This window comes from Centroberyx affinis, unplaced genomic scaffold (assembly GCF_046629955.1).
Source record: "Centroberyx affinis isolate AG114_WGS23_722 - 3 ecotype Tasmania unplaced genomic scaffold, CSIRO-AGI_Caff_v1 ptg000501l_1, whole genome shotgun sequence".
In the NCBI taxonomy this organism is placed as follows: Eukaryota; Metazoa; Chordata; class Actinopteri; order Beryciformes; family Berycidae; genus Centroberyx; species Centroberyx affinis.
Genome location: NW_027279154.1, coordinates 283,858 through 295,908, shown reverse-complemented (window position 1 = coordinate 295,908; position 12,051 = coordinate 283,858). Strand labels below are relative to the sequence as shown.

Here is a 12,051-nt window from a genome sequence, read left to right as displayed (position 1 = left end):
TTCCCACAGAATATCATTCTGTTCTATACTGTTAAGCATGCTCCTGCTTGCGTATCTATGCATGCGTGTGTTTTCGTGTGCTTTGTGGCATGGGCGCATGCATGTGTATATGTATGCATGTGTGTGATTGGGGCATGTGCATGCATGTTTGTCCTGGTGTGTGTATGAATTCATCTGAGCATGTGTATGTCTATTGCATAATCATATAATCGAACCTTGCCTCCATGCATGTGTAACACCTACATCAGACCAACCACAAGGCTGCTTTGCAGCTACAAATGAGATCAAAAGTCTTTCTCTTAAGTCTTGTCACAGCGACCCACTTCTGTTCTGATCTCTTTGATTTTTGGAATATAATTAGATTCCTGCTGGCTGGGCAGAGGGACAACAAAGCAAAATAAAAGCAAAATGGGACGGATGAAGCCACACGGGTCTGTGATATTTATTAAGTAAATGACAACAGAATAATAACAGCCACAAATTAGTCAGAAAGAGAACATAGCCAGGAAAATATTAGTCATAATGACTGACCAACAGACACGCAGACACACAGACAAATGGGAAGGTAGAATGGCACATCTCTAGTTAAGTCAATGAATGAGTGAGAAGAAATCCTTGCATCAGAGGCGCTTGCCTGCTCTTGTTGAAGGCCATGCTTTAGAGAGAACAAGGACCAGAGAAAGTGTAGAGATGAGAGGGAGGGAGGGGAAGCGTGGAGCAGATGACGTCAGCAGCGCTTTAGAGACAGGATATGTGCGAAAACAAGATTGAAATGGAGAGACCTCGTAATAACAAGTGAAAGACATGTTAGAGTGAAATGAAAGCCGGACATGTTAATTCATGAAATAATGAAATAAATGGTTTGCGTGTTATGTGTGTGTGTGTGTGTGTGTGTGTGTGTGTGTGTGTGTGTGCGTGCGCATGCGTGCGTGCGTGTGTGTGTGTGTGTGTGCGTGCGTACGTGTTTGTGTGTGTGCATAACATGAGTGTGGGAGAGGGATGGGGGGCCTGGCAGGTGCTTTGTGTCACTCATTGTGTGCAAATAGTGTATTGTCTCCAACGAAGGTGTGAGTGCAATGGGCAACTTGTGACAAACTATTGACGCATTAACAAAAAACTGCTCAGACCCCACCCTCCTCCCCATCTATGTCTCTCTCTCTCTCTCTGTCTCATGAATAAATCAAGTGGTTAATATTCATCTATTCAACATAGCTTCCACACACAGATTCATGTCCCTCCTCCCCCCTCACAGCTCATCCCAGTGACTCCGATTGTGTCTGATTGTTGAGTGACGTGGACACTGTCCAATCAAACCCACACAATTGTTATGTACTCTATGAAGTGGGTGCGTCATGGAATCTTTTGGCTCACAAGGCTGGAGACCAATGGGGATGTGAAACGTAAGCTGTCTGATGTGTTTGTTTCCTCCTAATATAGGCATGACAAGCTGTGATTCCACTGAATAAGTTCCATGCCACACAGTGTGATCTGTATGTGTGTGTGTGTGTGTGTGTGTGTGTGTGTGTGTGTGTGTGTGAGCGTCTGTATGTGAGTGCATGTGTTAGTGTGTTAGTGAGTATATGTGTGCACATCCGTGTTTGTGTGTATGTGTGTGCATGCATGCTTGCAATGTATGCTTTGTTATCGACGTTAGCTGTTTTCTATGCATGTTTTGTTGTCTGCACAGAATGAAGGCCATTCTGGCACAGACAGATGGATAAGTGTGTAAAAAATTCTTCAAGCCAGCCATCAGGCTGGTCTGTCATCCTGTTTCATTTATTGTTTCATTTCAAAACTATACATTCAACTACCAAAACAAAAAAAAGATAAACAAAATTGTACTTGAAATTCATTCGCTCATATTCATAGAATATAGATCCATGCGTTCCATAGCAAACTAAAATGACAGTGTTTGGTTGACAAAGGTCCCATGCTAGCAAAGAACTCAAATGCCTCTGAGAAATTAACTTTACTTACATATCAGTAATCATTTAAAGTCACAATGAAACAGCATTTTGGGAGCATCTTGCTTCCTAATTTGAGATATTACTTGTTGAAACAGGATATTGGGGCGGGATACAACACAGGGAGGGATCATTCAAAAGTGTAAACTAATGGGATATCAGGTAGGAAGTGAAAAACTGTTTTATTTAATGGAAGAGGCGGGAATGATCAAAAAGCTGCGATGGTTTTATTGGTCGGACTTTTTACGTACGCCCACTGGTGTCATGGTTCTGCCATATCCTGCCTTTGTGTTTCTTTGTGTTTGTATTTTCCTTGGTTCTGTGTTTCCTGTCTGCTCTTGTGTCTCCGCCTCCTGGTCTATCTCTCTCTTCACCTGTTCCCCCCTCCTGCTCCCACACACCTGTACCTCATCACTAATCACCCATCCCCACATCTACCCCGGTTCACCATCCACTCCTTGTCAGTTCATCTGTTCAGCCTACCTGTTCTGTTTCGCTCCTGTCCTGTTTTGTTACCTGTTGTGTTCCTGCTCTGTTCCTGTTCCCGTGTTCCCTGCCTCGTCACCAGTTTTGGATTTCTTGCTTTGCTGCCAGCCAGGTTGGGTTTTTTGTCTTCCTTTGTTTGCCTTTTTGCCAGCCTGTTGCGTTTTTGGTTTTTGTATTTTTGCCTTAGTTCTTCATTAAAGTCTCTACTTTCGTTAATCCTTCTGCCTGCATTTGGGTCCTCACCTCTGCCCCCACGTGACAGTACGAACTGACCAAAATGGACCCAGCAGACAGGTCTCCTCCCTCTGCAACTGGAACAGAGATGATTTCGCTGTTCACATACTTTGCCTGGCAAGCAGCCTTGTCAGCTAGCCAGCAGCCTAGCTACCAGCCCAAGCCCCAGCAGCAGCCGAGCTACCAGCCCAAGCCCCAGCAGCAGCCGAGCTACCAGCCCAAGTCCCAGTCTGCTAGCCACCAGCCAGCACTCCAGTCGGTTAGGCTCGGGTTTTTGAGCCTAAAACCTGCCTGTCCTGACCCGGCTTTCCCGGAACCCCTGGTTTCTACCACGGATCATCTGGGGAGCCGCCCTGATGCCCAGCGGTCGCCCTTTGAGGGGACTCGCCTTGCCTTTTTCACGGGGACCTGTGGAGGCACCAAGAGGCGGCGAGGTCCCCGTGGCTCCCGTCGCCACTGGCTCTCTCTGCAGTCCAGCGCCACAGAGTCTCCGCTGCCCACTACTGAGGTCCAGTCAGTTCCTGTTCCTGTGCCGTGGCAGTTTCCTGTTCCTGCGCCGCAAAAGCTCCCTGTTCCCGAGCTGCGGCGGTTTCCGGTTCCTGCGCCGTGGAAGCTCCCAGTTCCTGACGGGCCGCGGCACTCTCCTGTTCAGGCTGAGCCGCAGCACTCTCCTGTTCGTGCTGGGCCGCAGCAATCTCAGCTTCCTGTGCCACGGAAACTCCCTGTCACTGAGCCGCGGCAGTCTCCTGTTCCTGCGCCGATCTTGGTCCCTGTTCCTGCCCCGAGGCTGCTTTTTGTTGAGCTGCAAAAGCCTTCTGTTCCCGGGCTGCAGCTGTGTTCTGTTCCTGTGCTGCAAGAGCCTTCTGTTCCTGTGCTGCAAGAGCCTTCTGTTCCTGTGCTGCAAGAGCCTTCTGTTCCTGTGCTATTAAAGCCTTCTGTTTCTGGGCTGCAGCTGTCTCCTGTTCCCGTCTTGCAGCAATCCGCTGAGCCAGAGTTGCAGCTAATTTCTGTTCCTGGTCCGCTGCAGTTTCCTGTGGCTGTGTGTCAGTAAACCCCTGTTTCCCTGCCTTCACCGGCTCGCCTGCCGGGCTCCCAGCTGACACAGCCTGCTCTGCAGCCAGATCCCCAGTCGTCGGCCACATCTGCCGACGCCCTGCCATTCCCCGTCGGCCATCTCAGACAGCCGTTGCAGGACTCCGGTCCGGCATTCCTGTATCCGGTCAACTCCCGTGTTCCCAGTGACTCTGGTAACACCAGTGCTCCGGTCCTGCGCTCCCGCTGCCGGACTCCGGTCCCGCACACCCGCACCTGACACCAGAAGCTGATCTCGCAGCCTGCCCCAACCCTTAGCCGAATCTTCTGGTGTCGGATGCATTCCCTGACCTCCAGCTGCGTCGTCGACCTCCTGAGCGGTCCCGTCTTCGTCGCCGACCTCCTGAGTGGCCCAGCCTACATTGCCGGCCTCCTGAGCGGTCTTTTCCACATCGTCGTCCTCCAGAGCTGCTCCGCCACTCTGGTTATCCTCCTGCCCGTCCTCCAGAGCTGCTGCGCCTACGTGTCCAGCCTCCAGGCCGTCTGCCTGAGGTTTCCTGCTCCGTCCCTGTCCAGCACCCAGGCCACTTGCCTCCTAGTCCCTCCTCCGGGCCCCCTCCACCCACCCTGCTCGGTGTTCTTCAGTTTGTTGGGACGTCAGGAGCCGTCCCTTAAAGGGGGGGTGGTTCTGCCATGTCCTGCCTTTGTGTTTCTTTGTGTTTGTATTTTCCTTGGTTCTGTGTTTCCTGTCTGCCCTTGTGTCTCCGCCTCCTGGTCTAGCTCTCTCTTCACCTGTTCCCCCCCCCCCCCCTCCTGCTCCCACACACCTGTACCTCATCACTTATCACCCATCCCCACAGTATATCTACCCCGGTTCACCATCCACTCCTTGTCAGTTCATCTGTTCAGCCTACTTGTTCTGTTTCGCTCCTGTTTTGTTACCTGTTGTGTTCCTGTTCCCGTTCCCGTGTTCCCTGCCTCGTCACCAGTTTTGGATTTCTTGCTTTGCTGCCAGCCAGGTTGGGTTTTTTGTCTTCCTTTTTGCCAGCCTGTTGCGTTTTTGGTTTTTGTATTTTTGCTTTAGTTCTTCATTAAAGTCTCTACTTTTGTTAATCCTTCTGCTTGCCTGTCTGCATTTAGGTCCTCACCTCTGCCCCCACGTGACAACTGGTAGAGCATGAGGTCACAAATAAAGATACACTGTACTTCTGGGGGGGGGGTATCCTAGGATGTGGCAATTCTTAGTATTTATGGTGATTTTGGTACTTGGAGGTGTGAAGTAATCACAGTAAAAAAAATAATCATATTACTATGCCGTGTCCCCACAGTCACTAACTATAAAACACGCCCCCTTGTACAAGCCAGTCAGATCAGTGCTAAGAGGAAGGCGGGCCTTCTAGAATGTCCAGCCAATCAGAGCAGTAGCTCATTAGCATAAGAAGCTGCTTATGTTAAACGACCTATTTTCTTGTAGGTGGGAAACAAACATGTTTCGAAGTGAATAGCTAAAGCTATAACTAAACGATTTTTACTGAAAAAAACTTAACAGACCATCAGGGAATTATATAAAATTCCTGAAAAAGCAAATGATACCCCTCCTTTAATAGTCATGGAGACATGGAGAATTAGCTAAAGAGGTGAAAAAGTACGCTTTCATTTCATTGTGACTTTAAAAAAGGCACAAAGAAAAACCCACAACCTTTCAGAACCTCACAGCTCCTTCAAGCTGTTCAAATCAAAGCAAACCAAAGTAATGAAATAATGAAATCTACTGCTGGAGAGCAGACAAAGCGTTAACATGATTGCCAGCAACACTTTAACCTTGACGAAAGAAGTTATGGCCAAAGCAAGTTGTTTTTTAACATTAAAGCTTTGTCTCGTTTTCCAAGAGTAGCAATCATTTTGTCAGAATAGTTGGCACTTTTATTATTTAATGGTAATTTCATGTGTCTGAACAACTTATGAATTGTAAATAAATGTGTTTTTCCCTCCCCGAGTCTGCATTTTTTTTTACAATAATGATCCTATGATGCTGCTCTACTTTACTGTGTTTTTCACAAATTCATTCTATATAATAAGTATGTTCTTGTTCATTTTTTTTCATTCTATGTGCAATTAGCCATTTTGCAAGAGTAGGTATCAGTTTTTTCAAATGATGGATTTCTCATTTAGGAATAAAACTCTTCATATCCTGAAGCATTGCATGAGGCCAATATCCTGCAATGCATCAGTGCAGAATAATAGTAAGTGTATAGTGCTAGCGCTGTGTTTCCATCTGAAGGCATCCTGTTCTCTGTCTGTCTTAGTTGCATAGTTACATGGTTGAGATAACTGGGTGATTGCCTAGAGGACTTACACAATGGCAAGTGTGTGTGTTCGCATGCTATTCCCTCTGGGCGTTTGTTAATATTATATTGAACAATAGCCAAGGCATAGAATGATACACCCACGCAAATATTCATTTTGGTAAAACAAATATGTATTTAATCTTTCTTTCAATAACATTTTCCTTTACAATAAAAATAAGACAAGTCATTCTGTAAATTTCATAGAGAATTATTCTTTCATTCTCAGGCACACACAAAAATGCACACACACACACATACACACACACACACACACATAAAACATCACATTGACAGAGTGAACAAGCACATGGGCAAAATGGCATTGCTGGCGCTTTGGTCGTCTGACAGTGACCTCGCTGTCACGGTCACTGAAGAGCACCAAGGCTCAGTTTGACCTCACCCATATGACTTGCTGACATATCAAACAGCAGGTTAAGAGAATCTTTCATATTACCAGTCATCATAGTCACAAACATTTTTTCAACAGAATAACATTGACAAAGTCTCTCTGAGGGGCCGTGATATTCCGTAACTAAAACTGAATAGAGATTGTAAGGACGTTTCCGTTTGAAGCAAGGCTTGATCTCCTGGCTTTGTGAGTAGGTGTGTGTGTGTGTGTGTGTGTGTGTGTGTGTGTGTGTGTGTGTGTGTGTGTGTGTGTGTGTGTGTGTGTGTGTGCGCGCGCACCTCACTAATTTTACCTCCTACTCTCTCACTCCTACTGCTAGATCTTGGCCTTGCTCTCTTCACCCCCATTGCAGCGTTCTCTTATAGAGACCCTCTCCTCTCCTGTCTTCTCTGCCCAGGAGAGATGAAGACAGCTTCAGGAAAAAGGTGTTCAGAAAGGAAAAAAAAAAAAGAAAAGAAAAAAAGAAAGGTAGGAGAGAGAAGGCATACACGTCATCACGCCTACAGTATCTTGCTTCCTACAAGGCAATGTGGAAACTTGGATGGAGTGGAAGGGACTGGGGAGAATTGGAAGGAAAAAAAGAGGGGAGGGGCCGAAGAGAGAGGGAGGGATTATAAACCGCTGAAGGAGAATGACAGCATGCCTGTATTTGGTCACCTCTGCCTTCTCCTTTTTTCACACTACTTCCGCTGCCCACCCACTACAATTTTATGTTTCTCCTCGATCTGATTTTGTGGTCTAGTAATTCTCAGTCTGTCTGTCGGTTTGACATTTTTAGCCCAATCCTCTGTCAGTTTTAAGATTTTAGGTCGCCGTCTGTCCATCAATTTGACTGGCTGTCCGTCTGTCAGTCTCAATTTGTCTATCGCTCTCTCTCTCTCTCGCTCTCTCTGTCTTTTCTCAGCCGTCAGACTCTCATTGCTCTCTTAGCGCATTTACAGATCAGCCAATTCCTTTTTGCATGTCAGCCCCGTTAGTCAGCCAGACAGTCAGTCCAGCAGGCATCAGCAGTCAACCAGTCAGCTCAGTGACAAGCTCGCTGACGCATTTGCCTGTTGCGGTGTTGCCAGATTGCCAATCCATTCACCCTCATTTGTCCACGCACAGACAGATGCCCATCACAGCCAGAGCCTTTCTGTCCTGTCCTGGCAGTGACATCAGGCCCATTTAGTCAGTCCTTTAGTCCACTTTAGTCACATTTAATCATGTTTTAGTCACGCAGAGGCAATCTGTTAAGTTTCAGATTTTTGATGGATGGTTGAAAAGAAAAAACAAGGGTTTTGTTTTTTTTAAATCATTTCCCCAGATTGGCTCTTTGCCTTTCACAGTCCTGTGAGGTTCGACATATGTGCATTCTCTAATTATTGCCCCAAAGAAAAGTATGACAATGTTATTCAGAATCGTTCACTGTATTTTTTAACAAGATGTTCATCTGTATTTGGTCAAACAATCTTTACATATTATGTCAAACAAAGACATTCAAAGCCAAACTTCTGGCTGCCCGACAGGAAGCATTCTTTCCCTGTGGCTGCCACGATGACACCATATTTACAGGAACTGGTGGAACGATGGATTTGTAATATAAACAGGTAAACAAACAAATATTCATGAATGGATTTATAGCTTTTCTCCTGCAAGTTGCTGCTTCTACGGCCAGCACTGTCCTTCCTCGTTTCGCTCTGCTCTTGCTCTTTCCTGCTTCTCTTGCATTCTTTTCTTATTGCTGCTGCGCTGTCCTCGCTCTCTATCTCTCTCTCTCTCTCGCTGTCTCTCTCACCCCCTCGCTCTCTCTCTGCCTCTCTCTCTACAGTATACCTCTCTTTCCGTCCCTGCCTCTTTCAGATCTCAACATTTCCTCCCATTGCTCTCGTCTCCCTTGTCAGTCATCGTTATGTTCTCTTCATCTCTCCATCTTAATTTCCTGTCTCTGAGCTCCTACCTTTATTTTTAACATCTCTGCCCACCCGTTCCCTTTTTGATCTCCCTGCACTTCTTTCTCCTGTACTCCTCTCTCTCTGCTTCACAGTATATTTTCCACTCTCTCTCTGATTGCTTGCCTGTCGTAACCTCGCCGTGCGTTGTGCTCTGTCCTGTAGAAACACAAGCCCTCACAGTTTTTCTGGATAGTAGTCGAATGACATGATGATTATGCTGGACTACAGATATTGAAATCAGTTCGAACATTCACACAATACATTCTCAAACCTATTTACATGACACTTGAAGTAGTTATAGCATTGTCATTACTGTGCACTGATTATAACAGTGATTGCTGTATTCATAGCAGCAAGTTAATTAGATGTTGTACTAACAGCACTAGTTCTAAGTAAGTTGAGGTGACAACAATGATGGTATCATTCACAACTGTTATCAAATAGCACTGATATTAATGATGGACTCAGCCCTCATAACCCTGATTACAGGGGATCATGGGTGACCATGATATGACATCATACAGGTGAGGCGCAGAAAGCCCTACCTGTAGAATACTGTAGATACATAGCCTTGGCTGAAGAACTCTTAGCAGCCCTGAAAATGTTAAGCCCTGTAGGTGGTAGATACAGAATCTAACCGTCCCCCTATCTCCCTTGCTGTGCTTTGAGTATTGGTTTAGATAAAGCAGCTCAGCAGAGCGGGCAAAGGGGGTGTAGAGTGTCTAACAGGGATCCTCGCAGCCTTTAAAACAGGCTGGGAGGGAACGGGTATAGGACTAAGAGTCTGATTCAGCCAAATAGCAGGTGGAGGTTGAGGAGGAGGGTGAAAACGGAGAGGACCAGGAGCGAGAGGAGAGAGGGAGAGGAGGATGAGGGAGAGGAGGAAGATGGAGGGAGGTCGAAGTCAGGTGGGCATTCGAGCTCGAAGCAGCGCACAGTGACACCTGAATCCTCGTTGCCGTAGTTTGCCCAGTACTCTTCGGGGTCGAGTTTGGGCAGCGCCAGCTCTTCCTCACCCAGCTCATACTTGACGACCGATGTGGAGGTGGACGGGCCCTTTCCATACAAACCAGCCTTGACTGTCTCCGAGGATTTCTCAAAGATGCCCTTGGTGGAGGACTGGGGCTTGTTCTTGGAGAACCACCAGCGGGTCTTGGTGCTGAAGGTGGTGGTGGTGGAGCCAGCAATGGAGCCGGGGTCGGGCAGGGGGCAGAGAGCGAAGTCCATCTCGCGGAGGAAGCGCATGTCCTGGCCACGGCGGGTGGAAGGGGAGGCACACATCACTTCAGAGGAAGAGACGCGGGCCTCGCGGAACCACTCCCACAGGGAGCGGGCCTCACAGCCGCAGGCCCAGGGGTTGCCATTGAGGCGGAGGAACTGGATGCCCTGGGTGTCCCTCAGGGTCTGGCTGGGCAGCTCGGCCAAGGAGTTGTTGAAGAGGAAGAGCATGGTCAGCCGGCCGAGGTCGCGGAAGGCGCGGCGGTTGACCTGCCTGATGCGGTTTTCATGGAGAAGGAGGCGGTCAAGGTTGACCAGGCCACGGAACACGTTCTCTGAGAGGGTGCGGATACGGTTGCCATGCAGGAAGAGCTGGCTCAGGTTGATGAGGTCAGAAAAGATGTCATCCTGCAGGAAGTGGAGATGGTTCTCCTGAAGAGGGAAATGGTTTAACATTAGAATCACAATACTGGTGGTAAGAAGAATGGGCACAATGGCTTCTGTCATATTGATAACTGGATATAAGGTCAGTGATGCTATGTGTGTGTGTGTGTGTGTGTGTGTGTGTGTGTGTGTGTGTGTGGCTCACTAGCTAAATGAATGGAAAGACTGTCTTTCTCCCTTTGTATCTGAATGTGTGTCAGCATATCTGGATGCATGTGTGTGTCCCTATCTCTCCGGCGCCCCTACCTGCAGGTAGAGGAACTGCAGGCTGTAGAGTTTGTGGAAGATGTCGTGGGGCAGGGCAGTGAGCTTGCAGCGGTGCATGTGGAGGCTCTGGAGCTTCTCTAGGCCACGGAAGGCTCCCCCCTCCAGCCTGTGGAGGCTAGGGTTATCCCCCAGGTCCAACTCCTCCAAGTCCCTCAGCTCACTGAAGGCCCCTGCCTCGATCCACGTGATGTTGTTGGCAAACAGCCACAGAACCTGGCAGTACAAGAGAACACATTAATGAAATGTGATGATTACTCTTCTATGTGAATATTACGCAGCCATAAAATGTGGGAAATGTCAATTAAATTGCTACACTTGCATCAGTAAAGAGCAAGTCATGAAATTTACTTTTCTCTTCTGATTAAAAGATTTCTGATTAGAAAAATTGTCCCTATCTCCTTCCCTTTAGGCATCCTACATCCATATGCAGACTACTTGCAACCACAAATTAATACATGAATATACTATATGCTGTTTTCTCGCTCTTACCTGAGTTCCGAAGCCAAAAGAGCCAACTCTGAGCTCCATGATCCGGTTGTTCTGCAGGAAGACGCGCTGCGACTCATAGGGCACTCCAACCGGGACGGCGGTGAAGTTCTGCGCCTGGCAGCTCACAGTCATTGGCGTCGGGTAGCACACGCACAGGTGCGGGCACGCCGAGGCCGGACTGGGCTTACCGAGGACCAGCCACACCACCAGCCAGAGGGAGAGACCGCCTGGTAGAGAGAAGAGAAACAGGGAGAGGTGAGACTCAAAGCGGGGAGACCGAGTAGCCAAAAGGCGCTGTCCATGGTTCATGCTGAAACGGTTGTTTTTGGGCTTTGTTGCAGAGAATGCATATAAGAATAGTGACGGGCTATCGTGCATCGTTTGCTATGTTTGTTTACTGGGTTTATGCACAAATATTTTGCTAGAATTACATCCGCAAGATCTTGGAACAATAATTATAGCAGGCAGGCTTACAAGCTTCTGAATAAGGCGAAGTTTGGGCATATGCATTTAATTTCAAAACTTCAAAAGTCTTCATTTGCACCAACTATTACGCACAGCATGATCACAGAATTTGTCAAACATTCAAATGGCTAATCATTTTAGAGCAATTAAAAGTAACCAAAAAGTTCCTGATACTACACTTGACACGCTGCGTGTGCAATTTTACAATTAGAAATCATATCCAGTTATAGCCTTATACAACTTCCGAAGCTTAGTCTCATCTCAGTTTTGCATCTGTAGGATTTTAACTTCATATCAAAGCATCTCTGAAAGCTTCTTTTCAATAACTCAGAAGTTGTTGCACAAATTGTGATGAAAGGCAGCATCGTCCTATAGGTCTATCTTATCCATGGGTAAACCAGAGAGAAGACAAGAAGAAACTTACTTTTGCAGTTGCGCATGATGGAGCATCGTCGGCTCCGAGTAGTCGTAGAGGTGTCCATCCTGAACCAAAGCCCAAAGCGAGTTAGCCTGAGAGGGCGAAGTAAAGCCTGCTATCTCCGCTGATGCTCTGGTTCCCGAGTCGGAGCGACTGAGAGAGTGCCGGTTGATGGCTCCCAGTGTCCCATATATACTGGAGCAATCCGTTGCTGCCTACGGCAGTGGGCAACCGTGGAATCTCCTACGTCACCAATCCGGGGTCAAGGCTGAGCGAGGGCGGCAAGAAACGGAAAGGGGAGGGGCCGCCCGCAGGGGATTCTCTTGGACAGCTTGTATGCGCG

The 12,051-nt window shown here is 47.6% G+C and overlaps 1 protein-coding gene across 1 annotated transcript; it reads right to left on the bottom strand.

The window, feature by feature from the left end:
- Window positions 1-9,196: 9,196 nt before the first annotated feature.
- On the bottom strand, window positions 9,197-11,787 carry rtn4rl2a (reticulon 4 receptor-like 2 a). Its single transcript, XM_071517551.1, has 4 exons — window positions 11,715-11,787; window positions 10,826-11,052; window positions 10,316-10,549; window positions 9,197-10,057 (listed from the first exon to the last, which is right to left on the bottom strand). Exons 1-4 carry the CDS (start codon window positions 11,770-11,772, stop codon window positions 9,197-9,199), a joined length of 1,380 nt encoding a protein of 459 aa, XP_071373652.1. The 5' UTR covers window positions 11,773-11,787.
- Window positions 11,788-12,051: the final 264 nt, after the last annotated feature.

Coding starts and splice junctions, on each gene's coding strand:
- rtn4rl2a (XM_071517551.1), bottom strand. CDS start 11,772: ATGGACACCTCTACGACTACTCGGAGCCGACGATGCTCCATCATGCGC. Junction 11,053..11,714: donor CATCATGCGCAACTGCAAAA/GTAAGTTTCTTC, acceptor TCTCTCTACCAG/GCGGTCTCTCCCTCTGGCTG. Junction 10,550..10,825: donor CTTTTGGCTTCGGAACTCAG/GTAAGAGCGAGA, acceptor TTGTACTGCCAG/GTTCTGTGGCTGTTTGCCAA.